Source organism: Passer domesticus, chromosome 2 (assembly GCF_036417665.1).
Source record: "Passer domesticus isolate bPasDom1 chromosome 2, bPasDom1.hap1, whole genome shotgun sequence".
Lineage (NCBI taxonomy): Eukaryota > Metazoa > Chordata > Aves > Passeriformes > Passeridae > Passer > Passer domesticus.
In genome coordinates this window covers 6,878,030-6,900,216 of record NC_087475.1, presented here as the reverse complement: position 1 = coordinate 6,900,216, position 22,187 = coordinate 6,878,030, and the positions used below count along the sequence as shown (strand labels likewise).

The 22,187-nt window shown below is 38.5% G+C and overlaps 1 protein-coding gene across 16 annotated transcripts in view; it reads left to right on the top strand.

Annotated features, from left to right (window-relative positions):
• The window catches only part of KDM6A (lysine demethylase 6A), a 150,178-nt gene that overhangs the window by 75,306 nt on the left and 52,685 nt on the right, over positions 1-22,187 (top strand). For 8 of the 16 annotated variants that reach the window (XM_064407273.1, XM_064407271.1, XM_064407254.1 and 5 more), the window contains exons 6-8: positions 5,202-5,322; positions 16,264-16,318; positions 19,034-19,068. In XM_064407273.1, the coding sequence (XP_064263343.1) occupies positions 5,202-5,322; positions 16,264-16,318; positions 19,034-19,068 (211 nt within the window). Of the gene's footprint in view, positions 1-5,201; positions 5,323-14,618; positions 14,639-16,263; positions 16,319-19,033; positions 19,069-21,345; positions 21,412-22,187 lie in introns of those variants that run through there. The other 8 variants (XM_064407269.1, XM_064407266.1, XM_064407230.1 and 5 more) reach the window with 2 other exon arrangements.

Below are 22,187 nucleotides of genomic sequence, written 5' to 3'. Positions count from 1 at the left end.
AATAATTTCAACAGTTGGTCAAGGCTGTCCTTCATTTCTGTGAAATAACTGCACCCAGGTGTAGTGGCTTGGATACCAAATTTTTTCTCCACTTCAGTGAAAATTCTGAGCCTGATTGGTTTAGCATCTCCTGATTCCACTGACTTCCATCAAGATGAAAAGATGGAGCCCAGGCTCTGATGTTGTGTCCTGACATGGAATTTCACACCCTGTGGATCCCAGTGTACTGTGGTGCTCCAAGGCCAGCCTGCAGTGTTTTCAGTGGCCTGGCAAATTGCTGGATAAGTGAGAAAGGCTCCAGATTCCTCAGAAACACCTGACAGGGCTCTTTGCCCTGAGGCTCCTCAGTTCTGGGATTCCTTACCAACTGTAGGAGCTGAGCGTTACAGAAAACTGAGTCCTTCAGTAGTGACCCTGAAAAAAGCCAAAGACCTGCAGGAGATGATCCAGACTCTTTTCCTCACCTCCATCATGACTGAAAGCTGCTGTGGAAAACCAGTCCTTCCTGAGTGGAACTTCCACCCTCTACACCCTGATCCTTCCCAAAGCAGAAGCACTGTCATCATCTGTTCAATATCTAGATATAAAGATGCCTAAACCAACATTTCTGCTTCTGACTGGGTTCCTCCACACAGAAAGTCAAGTATATAGTGGGTTGTGAGGGAATGCACACAACCAAGTGGAGACTTCTAAGAATTTAAACACAGAGTCTGTAGATCCTGCTTTGTCAAACATTCCTCAGGTTTCAGGTGGCTGGATCTATATATATATGTGTATTTTTCAGGTATATAAAATGGGAATGTACATGTAGAGTACACATGCATGTAGCAATTAACCAGTAACGGAGTGCACAGTTATCTTTCTTTTCATTATCTTATCTTGCTGTGATTTCATAGCAAACTACTCTTGGATTGGTGAAAACTCTGCTAATGCTATGAAAAAAAACTACTCCCAGCTGCTGTTCTAGAGAAATGTTTAAAGGCTTTGCTGCTCAAAATATTTTACTATTCAGCAGTTGCAGTCCTCTGGATAGAAGAGTTGTGGCTAAAGACTGTAAAAGTGTTTCATAAACACTTTGTTTATGTTCAGACTGTGATTATGAGTTTCAAATAGAAATTTGTCCATGGTAGCCTCACATCAGTTTCAATAGTAAAGTTGTGAAATGACATGAGGCTTAAAGTAGGAGGTCAGAAAATTGAAAGAGGGTAAGAACAAAAAAAGAAGAAAGTTTCACTCCAACTGCATCAAGTGACATTAGAATAATGTTAGGTTCTTTTATTTTGTACTCTCACTCTGATTTTCATGGGTTTTGTTTCAAACATACAAAAGTGATAATTTCTGAATAGTTAAATTGTTCTTTTGTTAAATAATTGTTAAATAGTTCTTTTATTATGTTCTTTTGCCTGGTACAAAGCTGATTTTATTCATGGTCTATTCAAGCAAAATCATCCAGTAAAAGTCTTAGGAGAGTTTGCTAAATGTTTAATATAATAATCTATTTATTATTCACCTGGTTTCTTCACTTTCATAATGGAAGGCATTGTTGTATAGATTAGTGGGTGGGACAATAGCTGCAGTATTGATTCTGGCAGTCTTGATTTGGAGATGTCATTTTTATTTTTCCTGAATTGCTGTAGCAGTGCTGTGTAAAATGAAAGTCCAGAGGTGCTTTTCATTCTCTGTAGTGTCTGTTTTCCAGTCCTGCTTTCCCATTTTGTTAAGTGTTAGGATAGCCTTCCCTGCCTGCTAAGAGAAATGTCCTCATCCTTGGAGAAAATCCTTATTTAATTTCAATAAATTCTAGTAGACTTAACCAGCACTGTCTCACCACGCAGGTTGCTGTATCATCAGAGAACAAAAGGAAAGTCCTCTCTTGCTGAATTCAGATGACTGTAATTTATTTCTCCTGGCCTTTCATTTGATAGTTTTACGTTTGGACTGATAAATGTTTAGTCTGCTGGAGGAGTGAGATGAGAAGTTCTGTCTGTGCATGGAGGGCAGTTAATTAGTGGAGGAGACTCCAAACTGACTTGAGGAAGGCTCTGTGCCATCAGCCCTGAAGGAAGCTCTTGGGTTATATCTGCACTTCTGGTTTTGGTCAAGCTGTACAAGAGCTTTGAGGGAAAACATCTGGATACTTGGATGCCTTGGATCCTCCAGACCTGCATCTTTCTTGTGTAGGCTTGGACAGAGAACAGAAATGGGATTAGAGATGTTTGAGAGTAACCAAAGATCTGTACAAGAAGGAAGTGACTCCTGCTGTGTCTGCAAGGCCCAGCTGTGGAATGGGTGTCAGTGCTGCTGCAGATGTTCTGCTGTTTGACAGTAGAGGGAATGAGTCTGGAGCTCTGGGAATGGCAGTGGAAAACAGGCAGAGGTTTTTGCTGTGGTCCATGTTCTTGATGTGTCCTGTAATTGTGAGCACATTGCTATTTTGTTTAAATGTTTCCTGCAGGCGAAATTACATCAATATTAATTCAGCTGTGATGTAAAATTGCTTGTCTGTCTGTAAGAGTTAATAAGTAAATGTCTTTTCAGAGTATTTTATTCTATAAAAATTCTACTGAATATTTAAATGAGGTTGTAGTTATTGAATTAGACATGAGTATCTACCACTGGTAAAAAATGTTGAAAATGCTCTTTCAGATCACTTTATTGAGGAAATTTTGATAATGCCCATTTTCACAGTAGTGGAAATAGTTAATATTTTTTGTTATTCATGCATGTCATCCTGGAAAAACTACAAATTGGAAAACCAATATGGAATTAACACTAGATTTAAGTAAAAGGTAGAATTTGATTTTTAGTTTGTCTGTGCAGAGATCAACTTTACTCAAAGCATGGTCTCTGTGACCAGCAGTTGCTGAGCTAAATGTGACACAGTCTTCCCTGTTGTCTGCTGATGATAATTTAGAGGTTTTTAAGTGCTGTGCTCCTCTGAAAGACTGGGGTAGGCAACATTCTTGGTTTTTTGAATGAATGACAATATACGTTCAAACTAAATTTGAAAACTGTCCTGGAAAGTTTTTAATTATACTTTTGGCTTTGTTTTACTCCATTGCTCAACAGTGTCAATGATTAATATTTCCTGTTCAGTAAGCAAGAGACTACGGAAATATTTTTGTTGCTCTCAGAGTCTCTTAAACTTTTTTAGAAATCCTCTCTTTGATGATCTTTTCAGTGGGGACTTGACATAGGGGAAATATCACAATACTATTTTCTGGTCAAGCAAGGATGGCTAAATGAGGAGCCTGAAGTTTACAGAGTGTTAGTGTGGTCACACTGTGTGATGTGCTATAGAACTGATGTGTCTTCATTCCCAATTTTTGTCTTCTCTTTGATTGGAATAATAGACAGTGGTTTTCTTCCTTTTTGGGACTTAGGATATTGTTTTTGAGCAAGATACAGGTAATGGATTTTAAATACCAGTGGATAACATACCTGGTGCCAATATTAGAGTTAAGACCAGAAAAGAAATACACAATAATAGAATCTTCTGGCATAGCAAAAGCCTAGCTTAAAATCTGTGCTGGTACTTAGTGATCAGCCCAGTCTTTGGCCTTTCAGTTTGATCTCTGTTTTTGTAGATTATGAAGGTGAGCATGGTGTTTTGAGACAAGGATCTTTGTTTGTTATGAATTCAGTGTAGATATGAGTTTTGTGATACACCACCCCCTCAGGATTTTAGGGAAATTTAGATGAGATTTGAGAGAGCTTAGTTCTGGTGCAGGTTTCTTCAGTGCTTCATGTGCTCATTTTCCATATGCTGGCAGAAAAGTAGGGTTCTGGGTAAGAAGAGCCTTCATGAAGGATTGTAGTAGAGGAAGCTTCAGTTCCGCAATAAAAATTGAATAGTTTTTTTAAGCCTATCTACTCTTAAGTTCTATTTTTAAAAGTCAGATACATAACAGGTACATACCAGTTGCATTGTCTAGGGGAAGTTCTGTGCCTTTGGTTTGCTTTGCGATCAGTAAGAAAAAAGCCTGTAAGAATTTTAGAGCAGAAGTGTTTTTGCTGAAGGATTCAGAAATGATAATTTATGTGTGTTGTGAGTAAAGAAGTCTGTGAAAAATATTTGTTGAATTTTGCATTGCATCTGCTAACCAACCTTCTGTCCTTATAAATAATACTGTACTTGGAGAGTAGGAATTCAATCAATGTGCTTTAAGAGAGTGACTTTAAGCACTGGAGTTAATCCCTGCCCCCTGTCCCTGTGCTGCTCCACCATGGGTCCAGTTTTCCACATGGGCTGCTCAAATCTGCCCTGAGAGAGGCTGGCTCTGATTCCTCTTCTTGTGTGACCAGTGGTGTACAGGAAAGGATTTTGTTTCACCCTGTCGTTGGATTTCAGGCAACAATGAGACTTAGCTTCTTTCTTAATTCCTCTGTGACTTCAATTCTATTATCTTTTAGTTGCATTTCAGCTGTCCTAGTTTTGTGCAGTGGCCTGAGAGGCAAAACAGTCCTGTTTAGAGTCACTTTGTGGCTGCTCCAAGATGGAGTTCTTAGATGGAATTTCTGTTTTATCTGGTACAGTGCCATTATGAACAGGGACAAGTGAGAGAGGATTTGAAGGTAAGGAAGTAGAATCAGAGCCTTCATATTGCCATGATATGTGAAGATATCAGAGTAGATAACTTCACATATCATGGGAATATGAAAGAAAGTTCCTGTGTGAGGAGCTGGCAGGATTTTATGTCTGCATTTGGAAGTAATGGAGCAATTGGTATTATCTGAGTTCTTGCATGGCACTGGTGCTAGGAAAGGGAGGAGAAAGTGGAAAAAGGAGCAGGTAGGTGCAGTGGGAGAGGTGTGTGGTCTCTGCTGCTCCTTGAGTCTGCACTGCTGGAATCAAAAACAACCTGGCTGTTGTAAGTGAACTTGCGCTGATTTTGTAACTAATTTGTGAGTCATCCTCTCTGAAATATCAGATATGTTAGTGTATTTCATGCAGCAAATTAGTTTCTCTAAATTAATAGAAAATATTAGACTTTCAAATACATGAGGATACCTGGAGTTCAAAATTACCCAATTCTTGAAGAATCAAAAGCCATGCACCAAAAACATTACATGTAAACTATTATTTTATTTTCTTCTGTGACAATACTTCCTGATCCACTTTGTTAGCCATACAAAAAACATTGATTATAGAGTGATACTTCAGTAAAACATCATTTTTTTAATCTGTGTTTTTCTTGCAGGGCAATTAAAGCATTTCAGGAGGCGCTTTATGTTGATCCCAGCTTTTGTCGAGCCAAGGAAATTCATTTGCGACTTGGGCTTATGTTCAAAGTGAACACAGACTATGAGTCTAGTTTAAAGGTAGGTTTAACTCCTTTCAAATTGAATAAATATTTCTTACAAGTCTTGTGTTGCATCTTATAGCTGCGAGGAATGCATAAGCACAGAACAGTCACAGACCACCTGCTATAGAAATTGAAGTGCTTGAATGTAAACAGAAGAAGGATAGGTTTGAGGTGTATGAAGTGCTACACTCTAGATGAAAAATTTGGTGTAGGGCTCTTGTTAAAATAGTGAACCTTGTGGGAGACTGAGGTTGTAATGAAAGCTAAGGGAAAAAAATAGCAACTTGGATTATTTGATTTTTTATTTTTATATTCCCTTCTTTCCCCCCCCAGCTTCCCTGTTGTAAACTTGGAATTAGTAAACCAGAAAATTATTATGCAAAATGATGTCTTTTTAATATAATTGTTACTTTTGTGGCATGTTAAGTATTCTTTTATTTCCTGGCTTGAGAGTCAGCTTCTAAGGCAGCAGTTTCTGGCTGATCAGTGGGAAATGGTTTATGGTAACACAGTGCTTCATTTCTTCTGTACTTCTTCAAATTCCTTACTATTTACATTCTTTTCTGGTCTCTGATTGTAATCTGACATTTTATCTCCCTCCATTCAGCACATTTGCCCATTGTTTTCCTCTTCCCATTTTCTACTCTACCCACACGTCCCTTCCTTCCTGGCCTCTAAATTTAGCTGTTACATGTCTTGGAAAAAGGAAGAGTTCTTTTAACGGACTTGCGTGTGGTGGGAAATACACCTGCAGGGCTGAGAATTTTGTAATTAAGTGCAATTTGTAAGCAGATTTCTGCATATTAATCTTCCCTAAAAATTGTTGAAAACAGTAAGTGTTTTGTTTTCAAGAATCTTACGGCTTTCTTTTCTTGGCAGATTGTTTTCTTGGGTTGTCAGAATCACATTGTCCAAGATTTGAAAAAGCAGAGTGTTCCTCTCAATTTTTCCTTTCAATTTTTGTGATGGAGGGAAGCAGTTCTCTCCCCAGGCTTCCCTTTTCATCCAGAGCCTAAGGTTTCACCTACAGGGGTTGGTGAAGTTGGAAATTGTGCAGAGGAGTAGAAAAGATTCCATGCAATGAATGGTGAGAGGGAGCAAGGAGAGATAGAGGTAGATCAGTGCTGAGAAATGTGTGAGCTTGGGTGATCCTGTTTCCTGGTACTCTGGCACAGATTTGGTATGTTATGATATATATGGAATAAAAGAAGTGCTGAAGTACATTTTGGTTTTATTTTTAAAGAAGCTGGGGGGAAAGAAGATTAAATTTACAAGGAGGTGGTCATCTTCTAATCAAGTAGTAGAAGAAACTCAATGATCTCAAAAGGTCTTTTCCGATCTACTTGCTTATATGATTTTAATTTTTGATAAAAATTGATCAAGAAATAACCTTTTTCTGCTGTGGCATAAAATTTGAAATTCTGTCAGTGAATCAGGTGTTTAAATAAATATTATGATAACTCAATCTAAATAATTTCTTGTGTTTGATGTTCACAACTTTGCAAAACAAATCAGTTACAATCAGAGGATTTTGAATATACCAAACTTCAGGTTTTCAAAACACCAGCTACAAATGGGGAAAACACCAAAGTAGTACTTCAAAAACAGAAAGAAATTAATCTTTTTAAATGCAAAATTGTCATGATTCCATTACTTTTGTGTGGCATGTGGTCAAGTTGCTTAAAAAAACAAATGGCCACAACAAAAGCAGGTTACCCTGGGGCAGAGGGATGGTCTTCAAAGGTTGGTGGAATGAGCATGGGTGTTGGCACTGAAGATGGTTTCATGTTTTTCTTAAAGCAATATAACTGCAGCTTGTTCCTAAAAGTTTGTCTCATTTTCTACCTTTCAATTCTGATTGCCTCGTTCAGCACTCTCAGCCACATGGAATCAAGGGATTTTTCATTTTTTTGCCTTTCCCCAATTGCAAACTTAGGTGGATCAGAAGTCTGAGCCAGCTCAGCTTGACGTGGCCGGGTTGGTACATCCAGTGCAAAGTTCATGGAATGGGAAGGAGGGGACAGAGCTGACTTATCCCCTCCTGGTTCAAAACATAATGAGAAACTGAGACACCTGAAGCAGAGTTTCTGGTTTTCTTCTTTGCTATGGAGGTTGCAATCCTTAGTAAAGAACAACAATGAGGAGCAAAAGACCTGGTGGAACTCTGTCTCGAACACTCAGAGCTGTTTTTAGTTCAGCTCAGCTGTGGATTTAAGGTACAGTCCAAGGACTTACCTACTTTGTTTGAAAACAAAGTGTTACTGATTGAAACTTACCAGTTCAACATCACAATATGTGTCAGTTGAGGGGAAAAGACGTAGAACAGGTCTGTAGCTTCTTTGAAAGCCAATCTGACTGTGATTTTAAGTAAAACATACCTTAAACCAGAACTCTGAGAGGCAAAACAGAAAATGCTTCCTTAATGAGGAGAATGAACTGAAGTGCTGGTGCTCTGGTTGTGCCCAAGCATGGAGAGAGTAAAATGGGGGAGGGATGTGAAGGGATGTTTTCACACAATGTCTGCCTCATTCTCTGAGACACAGAGTATCTCATCTTCAAACAGAAGAAAGATAAGAAACCCAAAGCAATGAAAAGACAGAGTTGTCTACTTGTGCCTTTTTGGTTTTCTGGACCTTTTTAAAAGGATCCAGGATTTTAGAGAGTAATTAAGGGGGTTGGGATGCAGCCTGCCTGTGACTGGCCATGAGCACAGACCTTTTTCCTGGGGCTCCTTGCCCAGTTTGAGCTCCCTGCTCACACGGAGGCAGAAAGTGGAAGTAGCTTTTTCATCTGGTATTCGCTTGTGGCTGCTCTGGATTTCACAGATTGTACCAACGTCGCATTAAAGTACTTTGAAATATCATAATGTTTTTGATGGTATTTAAACATTCATGTTAAGTCTGTAATTGCTAAGAATAAACCATTGCCAACAGATGAGTCATTGTCAGTGAGAGGCATTGTCTGTAAGAGTCTTCAGGCAAAGGGGGGAGATGGAAGTCTGAAGGTCATATATTCCATGTTTTTCACAATTTTAGAGCATTAACATAAATCATCTGTATTTTATGTAAGCAATTTAAGCACAAAATTAATTTTTACTATTTTAAGATGTTGATGATCAAGATAATTGCTAGAGTGCTGTTTAACAAGCATAAAATCAACTCCCAGTGTTTCTTCAAAATCAATTACTGGTTTTGCCTGTTCTGCAGTTAAGATTTGCAAATTACTATGAGAATCCTTGACTTTCCCTGTTACCCCATTGCCATAAGCTCTTGCAACACCAATGCTGTTGAAAATTACTTGGCCTTCAGGCTTACATTAAGGAAAAAAAAAAGTGTCCCTTCTGGTTGAAAAAAAACCTAGTCCTTGTGTAACCTGGCAGATTGGGCAGTGTTACCTTCAGAGGTGAGACATGAAAGCTAAATTTGCCCCATTCATCAGAAAAGTATAATTAATTCCAAAATTAACTGACAGTCCTCAATCTACTAAAAAGAAATCCATCCCAACTGGGGGATGGATTTCTTTTTAGTAGATTGAGGACTGTAGCAAAACCATGCTACTGAGGTTTGTCTCACAGTCCAGCTTTTTTAATTTATTATGTCCTGCTGCCCCTTTCCTGTTCACTGTTTCTTCCAAATGCCACAAGGAATACTGTGTTCCATGGTGGTAGCTGTGGTGGCACTGTGATAATCTGAAAGGAGGATAAAGCAAAATCTCTAGGAATATAATGTATCTTTTTATTTATTGGGTAAATGTAGTTGGAAAAAATATTCATACTTGTGGGTTTGTGCCACATCATTTCTGACATGCCACTTCCTGTCATGGCCATTTTCCTATTTATTGAATTTATTTTTTTTGTTTGGCCTCATTTTTTCATAGGTGCATCATCTTCTCTAGCATGTGTGTCTCAGTTCTCCTCTTAAATGCTGTTGAATCTTAAACAATTTCTTGAAAATACATGGGAATGAAAGATTTCAAAGAGAATTTTGGAGGACATTCCTGTGTGACATACTCTGCTCCAGAGCCTTTTGAGATCTGGGAGCTGAGCACCAGGTGACAGCTGTGGGAAAACTTCTGGTGCTCATCCTGCTTGGTGCTGCTGAAGTCCTGTGGTTTTAGTGGGGATTTAGAGCCATGATCCTGAAAGCCCTTTGCATGCAGAATTCATGCTTAAGGGAGACAAGAAGTCTTTGTTTTTTATATTTATTAGATTGATAACATTGAGGGAACAGCAGGGGCCAGGGGGCAGATTTTCTGAGGGTTTGGTTTTATGAGGGGAAGCTTTGTTTGCTTTTGTTTGGAGATTCGTGGTAGGGAAATTCTGTGGGTTTTGTTGGATTTTTGTTTGGTTTGTGGGGTGGGTTTTTTTAATGGGTGGTCAGTAGGAATGCTGGACACAAGCAGGTTGGTTTATAGCAAACAAAGCAGTGTTTTGCTTTGGGAATTTTATTTGGTTTTATTACAGGTGCGCCCTGTGCCCAGCAACAAAACCTTTAGAAGAGTGAGAACTCAATTTCTCATGTTTTCAATTATCTGCCTTTTAGCAGAAATACTGATTCTGTCTTTCACTCACAGAAATTTATCCTCCTTTATATACAAAACAGTTATTCCAGTAGTTTGCTTCAGGCTTATGCTTTCATCTTGCCCATAAATCATCAATTTAAATATAATTTTAATTTTTTAATTATTCTTCTAAAGATTCTCATTTGTTAGTAATGGTAAGACATGCTGCTTATATTAGGATAAGAAAAAGGCTGCAAAAGAATTAAAATGTGCATGAATTGTATGAATATGCATGAAATATAAAGAAATTAAATGCTGATGTACCGATGAACAGCTTGAAGTATTTATTTATAGTCAGACACTTTTCCAGCACTTATTCAAATATTTCTCCTGTATATATATACTTACGAAAGATATTTTTAGCTAGTGCAGCTATTATATGCTAGCACAAAACTCTATTAGACATATCATTCATGTTTTATGTTCTTTCTCTGAGTAATAAGTAAACAAGTATTTAGGAAAGTGAAAATTTCTCATTTTGAGCCTTCATGCGCTGTTTTATCACCCAGTTATCTTTCTCGAATGGGCTTAAGTTAGTAATTTTTAAGTTTCAACATTGTACATTGAAACCTTATGTATTTTAATTATTAAAAATAGCTAGTCAAAATACATGTGGCTATGAGATGTTTTAGTTTCTTATGTCTAGTTTTAAGTCCTGAATTCTATGAGGAATAGTTGCTTTTTTAGATGAAAAACAAGTTGAAGGGCTTTGGCTCTTGCAAGTCAGATATCCAAGATTTCAAGCACTTCACACAAAAAAGTGAAGTGCTTTTTATGGCGAGCAAAATGAAATGAATCAAAAGATAATTTCAATAAAAATGTAAGTGGTTGGAAAGCAGCATTTGGGATTGAAATTTCTCTCTTAGTCTTGGTAGTTTGCATATGTCAATGGTGGAAAGACACATACAAGAATAAATCCATGGAAGTTTTTTAATGCAGCATGGCAGTGTAACAAAACTTCAGGAGAGTTATTAGTGTGACTGGTTTTGACAGTGGATGATGATACCACAATGTCTGCCCTACAGGGTGTTCTCTATTATTCTCTCTTACCTAATTTCACTTGGGTTTTTGACTAATTCCTGTAAAAGAGTATTACAGGTGCATATTAGAAATGCCATGATTACAAAGAGGGTTTTTGACTAATTTCTGTAAAAGAGAATTACAGGTGTATGTTAGAAATGCCATGATTACAAAGAGGAGTAGCTGTTAAAACTGAATTATGCTGTGTGGCATCTTGGGTCATTTGGGAGGTGGAGAAGGACACACCATGGGAAGAGGAATGAATGGTTCAGAAGTTGAGCATTCAATCTAAGGGTGTTGGTGGGACAACCAATATCCTTAGATATCCTTAGTGGCTGGATGGGGCAGCCCTGGGTGTGTGGACACACTGGGGAATGACATGGTGGAGAGGAGTGCTGTGGAAAGGGGCCTGAGCATCCCAGTCAATGGCCAGTTGAACATGAGCCAGCAGTGCCCTGGCAGCCAGGAGGGACATCCCTGTCCTGAGGGACATCAGGGACAGCATCACCAGCCAGGCAAGGGAGGGGATTGTCCTGCTCTGTTCTGGGCTGGAGCAGCCTCACCTCGAGTACTGAGGGCAGTTCTGGGCACCACAATGGAAAAAAGACATGAAGCTATTGGAGAGTGACCAAAGGCAATAAAGGTGGGGAAGGACCTTGAGGAGAAGCCGTATGAAGCTGAGGGCACTTGGTCTGTTCAGCCTGGAGGAGACTGAGGAGACCTCACTGCAGTTACAGCTTCCTCGTGAGGGGAACAGGAGGGGCAGGCACTGATCTCTGCTCTGTGGGGACAGGACCTGAGGGAATGGCCTGAAGTTGTGTCAAGGCATGTTTAGGTTGGATATTAGGGAAAGGTTCTTGCCCAGAGGGTGGCTGGGCACTGGAGCAGCCCCACAGGGCAGTGCTCACAGCACCAGCCTGGCAGAGCTCAAGAAGTGTTTGCTCAGTGCTCTCAGGTACATGATGTGACATTTGTGGATGGTTCTGTGCAAGGGCAGGAGTTGGACTCAGTGATCCCTGTGGGTCCTTTCCAGCTCAGGATATTCATTGATTCTGGTGAGCTTCATTCATGGACCTTCTCCTTAAGAGGCATCTCCATCCGGATAGATCCACTTTTATCAGGTGTAGCTGTAACTGCAAGGTTGGCATTCAGGGCACGCAGAAACACTCAAAGAGTGTAGCCACAGACTGAGCTGAGCCTTCTGTGGGTTTTCAGCCTGGGCAGCTGTGGGGGCTGGAGGCTGAGTCCTGGCACGACCCCGGCTCGGGGCGGCTCAGCTCCGTGCTGCTGCGGCAGTGGCTGCAGACTCCCAGCCATCCATCCCCTTCCCCGTGACGTTCTCTTGCTGCTGGCAGGCTTTCAGGCTGTCAGCACAGCAATAGCTGAATTCTGATGTTGCAGAAATAATGCATAAAAGGTGGAGGAAAATGGGAGTGTTGAGATGGCTTTGTGAAAATCACTATGTAAGATACTGGGCAGTAAATTCAGATGCAGCCCTTTTTTTGTTTTGCGAAAATACAGCTTGGATGATCTTTCTGTTTGAAAGTAATTTTTCTCTTAGAGCTTGTCAGAACAAGAGATTTTTCAGAGCGCACTGCTTTTCATTGTATATGTATCTGTGGCTTTTGTTCCTTCTGTCCTCCAGCAAGTTTTTTTTTTGTCTCCCGTCTGTAAGTTGGGGTTTTTTTGAATGTTGGACAAAAGTACCTGAGTGTTTACACTGCACAAACCTTTCTGTTGCAAGCTGAATTTGTTCTGAGCTCAGTAAGCAGTGGGGAGCAGCAGGATGAGCTGCTGTAGCAGCACACGGAGCGTGTCCTCTCCTGACCCTCTCCCCTGGTCCCAGAGATGCCTGGCAAATGGAGGCTTGGCACCCTGCCCCAGCTGGTTACACAAGGCTCTCCGTGTCCTACTTCTCTGAACAAAAGCTGCTCTGAGCAGCACGGCCATCACACCTAGGTCACACAGGCAGAAAAAGCCATCTCCTGACAGAATTTTACTGAGTCATGATGGAGCTTTCCTTCGTGGTAAGTCGGTGAGGATTGTCAGGTTTCAGATGATGGCTTGCCTTGCTTGCTGAATCTGTGCAGAGCCCAGAGCTGTTAAACTTGCTGATGTCACCCTGGAGAGGAGGAGGGACTAGAATCACTACAGAGCTCTCAGGTTTGCATGTAAACAGAGACAGTACTGAAAATCTTGCACTGAAAAGAAAAGGGTTCATTTGTTTTTGTCATTTATTGATTAAAGAAACAACAAAACCTTGGCTACTTGCCTGTTACATTTGAAAGAATCGGTGTTAATTCTATGAGAGAAAGCATGTTAAGTTACCTAAATCAGCATCAGATTACTATTACTTTACTACCAGACCTAGTGCTTTTATATGGAATCCACTGTACCTCTCATCCTTGGAAAGGTTATCTTCGGAATTGTTTCCACAATCACAGGCAAGTCAAGGACTCCAGAGGAGATGGAATGGGCTGCAGATAACTCTGCAATTACAGATGGCTACAAATCAAGGTGATTTAGGGCTTGGCTGATCTTAAAAGTCTTTTCCAACCTAAACGATTCTGTGATTGCGCCTTGAGCCGCAAGCCCTTGAGAAGAGCCTGTTAGTTTTTAACATTCAGAACACTGCCTTCTAGGTAAATCCTCTTACTGGGGATTTGAATTTCTATAGACTGCTGTCTGCCTTGAGGTATTGTGTGTCGTCTCGGAGCTGCAGCGGCCTCTCCTGCATAACAACTATTCCACACAGCAGTAGCCAGCTCAGTGCTGCAATATTTGAGAGGGGTGCAGATGTTTGCCAGCCGCTGCTCTTGGTTGCAGAAATGGAAGTTGGAAATTATGACTATTTTAAAATTTTTTTTTTGGTGCTGGTAATTGTGATTAGTGGATCTGCATCTGGCTGATGAGGTTGATGTGTTAGAATTTGTGCATGGGGTGTTTTTTTGGTCTGATTTTGGGTACTTAGTGGGGAGCTGTGTATTATTTATCCGGCAAGAGGTGTAGGTTTGCTCGTGTGTGTGTGTGCATTTCAGAGGTCCTTGGTTTGAAAGGTTCTGGGGTTTCTGTGTATTGCTTTTAATTGTGATAACTGTGTGTTTTTCTGTAGTCACTGGCTTTGGTTTATCAATTTCTTTACCGTTTGTAGATTAGTGAACAGTGCAACTAGAAATTTACCACACTAAGAAAATTTTCATAATGTGGATTTTTGAATTTCAAAAGTTGGCTACTGTAGCAGTGAATATTTAATTTTTTAGCGGGCATTGCTGAGAATATTTCTGCTTTTTTCTACTGTGTAGCATTGATACTATTGGCATACTTAGATATTAAAATGATTAGCTATTCTTACATGGTTGCCTGCTTTCTCTCAGTGAGTCTCACTGCAGTAACCCTTCAGAAGTGCTGCTACAGAACAGCTGTCAATCTTTTTTCTTTAGATCTGCTTATTTTTTATAATAGCATTGCTAGGTGAGAGCAAATCTGTTCCATTCTGCTTTATCTTTCCATAGTAATTGTAAGTGATGGTGCAAGATGACACATCTGTACAGGAAGGATTTTGTACCTTTTAGATCAGTAGCACTCAGTTGTACAGGCCAGAGCCTTTTTTTTTCTTTTGTCAGGCAAAATGCAATTTAAGATAGAGCATTTTATTTTTATTTAGCTTTTTTTTTTAAAAGTTGTCTGCTTAGTAGAATCACTATGGTAACAGACTAAAGGATGTCTCTGAGGCACTCAACCTGCATTGCAATGTAAGTGAGGGGAGACTGTAAGTTGTCTGCCTGCTGAGCAGTGGGGAAAGGAACAGACACAGCAGAGAAATAAGCTAATAATTAATATTTTTAAGCTATTATTTAGTGCTTGCGCTAAGGTTTAAAAGTTATTTTATGGTGTGAATCTTTTGGGTTCTTTTGTGCTCTTCTGGGGGGATATTACTGAAATGTTCATTATAAATCATTAATTTTTGTTGTTATTCAGCTTGAGTTTGGTTCATTTTCTAAATGCTGCTATATGTTACAAATGATGTTGATGAAGTGGGTGAGGAGGAATCTGCATCGAGCTTATGGAAGTTCCAGCATTCCTCTTGTTACGGAAAATACATTAATTTTTGAATTTTTTGTCCCTATTTAAATTAGGGTTTTTTGGAAATGTGATGGTCTGATAAAATCTTACACATCTTAGAGATGTGTTTTGTATAGACATACTGTACTCAAGGAGTAATTGTGACAGTGAGGAAAGTTAAGTAGCATTTAATAGCTCTGAGTACAATATTGAAAGTGTGTTGCACCTATCTATTGCTACAGACTTTTTTTCCTTCCCAGCCACTGCAGTAGGCTCCCAGTGCCACCTAGTTTGGCATCCTGAATAGTTTGATCTAAATTATAATTTTTATGCTAAGAAAATAAAGTCTACTAAAGTGTCATGTTTTGTGTGTTAGAAATCACCTGACACTGTATTTTGTAAGTAACTGTATTTATTAACAGTAGTATTTCACAGGGTAACTCTTAGGCTCCTGTATTCCTAGGCTTTATTCTCTGTTGAGCTAATGTGTCAACTGAAATTTCATACCATGTGGGGACTTTCTCAAAAGTTTATGGAAAAGCTCAGGCCCTGGAGTTTCTGTGCCTGTTCCATTCATTTTTATACAGTTGTGTCTCAAATTAAATTGTGATCAGTGAATTAACATGATGTTTACAGAGAGATTTCATTGCTCTGCTTTTGTGGCCTTGTTTATAGAGTGAAAACCTTAACTCAGAACCCAGAATGTTTTAAAAGGTATTTTTTGTATTCCCTAAAGAAAAGTGATTAAAATTATACAAACTTTGATGTTTAACTGAAGTTTTCTCAACATCTGGAGGAGAGCATGTGAGAACTTAAAACCTCCTTATGAACTCACATTCTAATGTAGAGGTATTCACATTAAATTCCTTTTGACAAGAGTTCAATTTTTTAAAAAAACTTAAAATCGCTGTTTGTAGGGAGAGTGTTCTGTTTTTCTAGATGGATTGAGTGCTTCAGTATTTATCTCCACGAGGCTGTGAGCTGGTGTGTCTGCAGTCCCAGCTGTGTGTATAAAAACTTAATCTTCCAATTTTGACCATTCATTTGATGCCTTCATTATTTCAGATGCAACCCAGGTTGTTTTATGAAGATCTGTTGCTATCTTGCATTCCTAGAAGCACTGAAGTGTTTGCAATAAAAAAAAAATTATTTTCCTCTAGTAAGCAGTTGAACAGAAATTGAAAACTCTTTTTTTTAAGACACGTGGTAAAATGCACTATTGATTTTCAAGTACAAAATTGATTTACTCTTAGTAGTTTGCCCAAGTGCTAGTATTACTTTGTTTGAAAAGCAAATAATTCTTTTTTCTTTCCAGCATTTTCAGTTAGCTTTGATTGACTGCAATCCCTGCACTTTGTCTAACGCTGAAAGTAAGTAACCAATAACTATTTATTTTGTTGTGGATCTTTTTTTTAAGTATTATGCTCTCAACTGTATGAATTTTTAATAAACCAGGTCTTCAAAATCAAAAGAATTGGTACTGAGAGAGGGAGACTACAAAACCAGTCTCCCTCTCTCTGTGGAGACAGATGTTCCAGTGGAATTGTGGATTGTTTGGGAAAATGGAAAAAGTAAAAATTGAGACTTAGCGTATTCATTACTCTGAAGGCTTGAATTCTGGAGGAAACTTATTATTTGACTGCTTTTTATATATTTATAAACCTGGAGCTTATGCCGTGGCGCACATTTTTTAAATTTTGCATCATCTTGATAATCTGTATCTTTTCAATGATTATTTTCATGCCATTTAAATTTATAGGTCAAAAATCAGCATTAATCTTACTGTAGAAATAATGAAAAGAACCCCATATTTGATTTTTTGGGTGTTTTTTTATATCAGCTATATATTAATATGTATTTGAACATGTTAATTTTTTGTTCAGTGTGACCTATCATAGGCAGAATATTCTGTAGGCTGTAACAGAGTGTCCTGCAGGTTTTTATCCAGAGTTAGTAGAACATGTGTCTATGTGTTGGAGTCTGTAAGAATTAAAAGGCAGAGAGTTGTGAAGGAAATTATTCCTTCAGTTTTTAAGGTACTTTCATGCTTGAGCTTAAGTTGTTCATGTTGAGCTTAAGTTAACCTCCCAAGTCTCACTTCAGGGGCATTGGATATAATATTTAAAAACATTTTTTTTAAACTGGATGGAATTGTGAATATTGTGTCAGCAAGGTAGTGAAAGGGAGTTTGTTCACATGGCTGAAACCACTGGCTGTATCAAGGAGCCAGCTGTGCTTCAAGGCTGTCTGCAAAGCTTTGTCACTTATCAGCAACAGGCACAGATAATTTTGTAAAAATTTGCAGGATTCTCCCAGAGTCAATAGACTTTTATTACTTTTCTACCAGACATGTGATTCTTTATTGTATTTTGTGTTTGTTCATATTCTTTCTCACTAACTTTATCGGTTTTCACTAAAGCTCTGAATTTCTGTAAGGTGTTCCTAACCCTTGCCCTCCAGTCCCCTCTGCCCCCAGATTTGTGTAGAGGGCTGGCCCCATGTAGAGGCTTCAGTGCCTGCCAAGCCCCAAGGAGGAGGGTGGAGAGGACTGAGAGGTGCTTGGCCAGGTCCCACTGCTGTTCTGGGAGGAGAACTGACCCAGGGTGTTGGGTACCCTCAAAAATGCTCCATTTAATCCCCCCCTTGCATTTCTAAGGGCTGGGTGAGTAGCAGCATTACACTGTGTTTGTTCCCAGCAGAAAAGTTTGAGTACTAAGCATCTCTTAGTCCTTTTTAGGCTGTCTCTAGTCTGACACCTTTAATTTTCCTTTCCCCTCCAAGGTATCACTTCATTTTGATGCTTCACGTTGAAGGGGGTTTGTTAGGAGGGGGAAAAATAAGAGAGAGGTTTTTTTAGATAATGAACTCCTGAAACAAATGCAGGGCTTTTCTTTCATCAGTACAGAGTGAAGTTTGATGATGCAGTGAACATAATGGGTGCGTTATGTGCCCTTTAGCAAGGAACACAAAAAGTTTATTAAAATTTTAGATGGTGCATTTCATTCTGACCTGGTTTCCAAAGTGCACTCAGCTTCCTTCTTTATAGCAGAGGACAAAGCAGTGCACAAAGGGAGATTTTTTTCCCCCTCCCTTGTGACCCAGAGTGAAACACCCTGGACTCCTATTACCTGTATGCATGGTAATTTGGTGTCACACTTTTCTGTAGCTTCAAGGGAGGGAATCTGTGTAATTGAAATAAATTGAGCTTGGCTCAAACACAGGTATTTTCTTACTTGTAATCCTCACGAACATAGAGTAAAAGTCTGTCTCAAAGGAACTTTTCTTTCCTCATCAAAGCAGAATGAGGATTACATTCATCTCAATTAGCTTTAGCAATCTACCAGTCCATGGATAGTGCAGGTTAGCAGTTCTCAAGTCTTTTCTGTGATGATTTGAGTAGTGTGAGGGTAATTTTCTCTCTGCTTTTACTCTTGAACAACCCATTTTTCTTTCTCCAGCCAGCAATCTTCTTGCCTGCACAGGCTGCTGGTGGTATTATGGCATTCTGGGCAATTTGTATGAGGAATTGAAAATGCTTAACAGTAACAATCAAAGTATCACTGTAATTAATACTTGTGGTTCAGTTTAACAAGGGAAAGACAATTCCTAAAAGGAAGAAAAACCATCTAAATGCAAGATCCCATATAAAAGTGGCAGTGTGTAACATAATGTTCTGTAACCCAGCTAGTCTGTTTCTTGGCAGCTGAATAAAAATGTTTATTTCTAGCTTGGTTATGTACAGAAAACTCTACCTGTGTTCTCTTACCTCAGCTTCAAGAGATTTTATTGCTAAGTTTACTGACAGATTAATGGACTCTCTGTTTCAGAACACAAATAAAATTCATGGATTGCTTTTCTCAATATCTGTTTGCAGTTTTTGTGCTTTGTTAGGATATTCATTTTCTGTCAGGTCTGGTATATTAAATGTAAAATATCAATGTAAAAACTACTCTTGGTATATTCAAAATGTAATTTGTCTTGGGTTTGCACTGATAAATTTTAAACACTGTTTATCCCTCACTTCAAAACATGGCAATTGCTGTTGTTCATTAAAACTAATGATTTTGATTTTCCCACTCTTACAGTTCAGTTTCACATTGCCCACTTATATGAAATCCAGGTAAGCTTTAAGCTCATTTTCATAAAGTGTGGTTGAGTTTCAAACTATGTGATGTAATCAGTCTGTGGAATTTGGATTGTAGATGCTTTAGTAAAGTCAGACTAAAGTCTTGAATCACTTAAGAAACTTGACTTTCTTTGGCTAAATTAAAAATATTTTGTGTGTGGAGTCTTCTGCCAATAAATGGGATAGGTATCTTAATAAACTAATCTCCCAATTTGAGTGAAAAAAAATCCCAAAATACAACTTCCAGGAAAATTCTTTTATGAGATTCTATTTATATTGAAAAGGTTATATATAGATTTAAAAAGATGAAGTTTCTCAATTCATTTATGTATATCCATATTGTTTCTCATATACACACAGAGAATCAATCCCAGCCAGTTGCCCATGTGCTTTTTAAGTATATGTGGCATATTTGACACGAAATTTTCAAATTTAAGTACCATTTTAAAGATTTTAAATTTTCAAATTAAGTTGATGCATGTGGCATTAGGGATCTGTGGTCGGTAGCAGATAAAGCTGAGTTACTAATTCTGGGTCAAATCCTACCACAGAGCTTTTCAGGTGAATCTTTTGGGAAATTACAGAACACTTCCTGAGCTTCCAGAATATAAATAAATTGAAACCAAGTGGCTACTGAGGCAGCTATGGTATATTTGAGATTTGACTGACTGGTTACATAATGTAGGTGTTGTGCCCTTTTACCACATTTATAGGTATCATATGACTGAGGAAGTGATGTGACATGAAAACAAAACCTGTTGCAAATGAAATGGATGACAGACAAACTATATTTTCAGTCAGTTAGAAAGTAAGGGCTGTCTTTTGATGGCACAGTGAAAAATGGCCTGAAGTATTTCTGTATAAATAAAAGATATGAATCTGATAAACAGCAGATTTTTCTTTTGAGTGCTTTTGGTGCAAAGTTGTATGACAGGACAGAAATCCCCCATCCCAAAGCACCATTAAGCAAGTTCATGGATTATTGTTGTTCTTACTTGGCTACCATCCAGATTCATTCAACACATGAGTTCTGTTTTACTCCAGCAGATCAAAAGGAAGTTAAACACCCCAGGTCACTGTGTAAGTGTGTGAGCAGTGGTAGCTGTGCTTAAGCTGTGCTTTCTGGCTGACAATTACAGGCAGCAGGAACTTTGTTCTAATGCAAGTCAGAGCAAAAACGTTTCGGTGCATTGTGCTCTTAGGTTTGGTTTGTCTCACGGTTCTGGTTGGGAGGGGTATCTTGTTTTCTGGAATTTGACAAACTGATAACCAAAAGAGTCCTGGCTTCATTCTGGATATTACCTCTGACACAATTAGAGAGGTTTTGAAGACAGGCTGGTTGCTTGGTTTCTTTTACAGGACACAGTGAAACAGTTTTTTGAACCCCTCCATATACTTGAAAATTATCTACTCTCGTAATATTAATGAAAAAGTTAACTCATTTCTTAATTAAGTACCACAGTACTGCACTTTGAATGATGGATTGCCAGGCTCTGGACAAGAGACAAGCCTGGTGCTGATGAGAATTAGCTGTGGTTAATGCTGGTTTCTAATATTTCACCTCTGGAAGTGAGAGGGCTTATATGGTGTCTGAAGATGCTGGATTGGGTTCTCCTCCCTTTTTAAGACTATTCATGATGCAGCCAAACATCAAGGACTTTGGAATTAGCATAAAGACATAAAGTTCTTCCCTGTGACGGTGGGGAGGCCCTGGAGAGGTTTCCTGAGAAGCTGTGGGTGCTGTGTCCCTGGAAATGTCCAAGGCCACCTCATCTAGTGAAAGGTGTCCCTGTTGTGGCAGGGGTTGGAATTAGATGATCTTTTAGGTATTTTCCAACCCAAACCATTCTGATTAGATTAGATGAAATAAAACCAAATGTAAACACTGGGACAGGTTTTGTTAGTATTTTAAGGCATATAGCTAATCAGGTTTCTAAAGAGTAAATGCTACAACAAATAACAAAAGTAAAAAATGCTCTAGGTCTGGAAAACATACTCTATTTTAAAAGGCCTTTCTAAAAATCTCCTGAGCCTGTAAACATATTTTTTAATAAAGTGTGACTATTAGGCACTAATATTTACCGAATTTGACATCTGGATTGCTGCCTCCACTGTCATGCTCTACAGTGAACTTCTGTTCATTTGCTCAACATTCATAGTCATGAACTACAAATTTTGTTCCCGATGCTAAATTTAAAATCTTTTCCTGATTGTTTTTCTTTTGCTGGACATGGATATTTTATTTATTTATATTATTTGTTTTCTTACCAGTTGTCTGCATTTCATGAACACCAATTAAAAATCTTTTCTACCAACTTCCCCTTGTTCCATTTGAAAGTATGTAATTGCTGCTTTAATTTATCTTCCTGACTAGAATAAGGTTTTTAAATCACCAATTTGTCTTTTGTGATTTTAAGATTTCAAGAACTTGATAACATTTCTAAATTCTACTAGGTATTTGTTTAGTTTTCTTCCCAGTTGTCCCTTCAAAACACCAATACTGATAACTGTGTACTCCTTATTTAAAATAAATATAATTAAGCCACAGTCTTTTGCATTTAGGTGCCCCATTTATTTTAATGCACTCTTCATCTATTTGCCACAATGAAGTCTAATGCTGAATTAACTAAAATATCTATATTTGTGGAAGAGGAGGCACAGAACAGCTGAACATTTAAAATACATTCACTTTTAAGCAACTATTGTTAGGGAATGCAAAGATAAATGCTGACATTACTACCAAATAATCAAATAATTATTGAGAAATCTTAACCTTTAATGTACACAAAACAGCTCATACAGTTCACAGAAGGTAATAAAGACCCCCAATCCTAACCTGGAAATGTGTTTCCTGTTTGTACAGGGAATTGAAAATAGAGTGTTTAGACTGTAGGCACACCTAAATTATACAGCAGATAATAAGATGTTGTACCTTCATTATCTAAACATAAACCTTTTAATTCTACTTGTGGTGGGACTCCTACCAGGACAACAAATATCTTGAAAGAGGCAGTTCAAATATACCAAAGGAAGGAAAGAGGCAAAATGATACCAGCCACCAATTACTGATGATCTTGGTTTTTGTTACAAATTTTCTGGGAGGAATTTGTGTG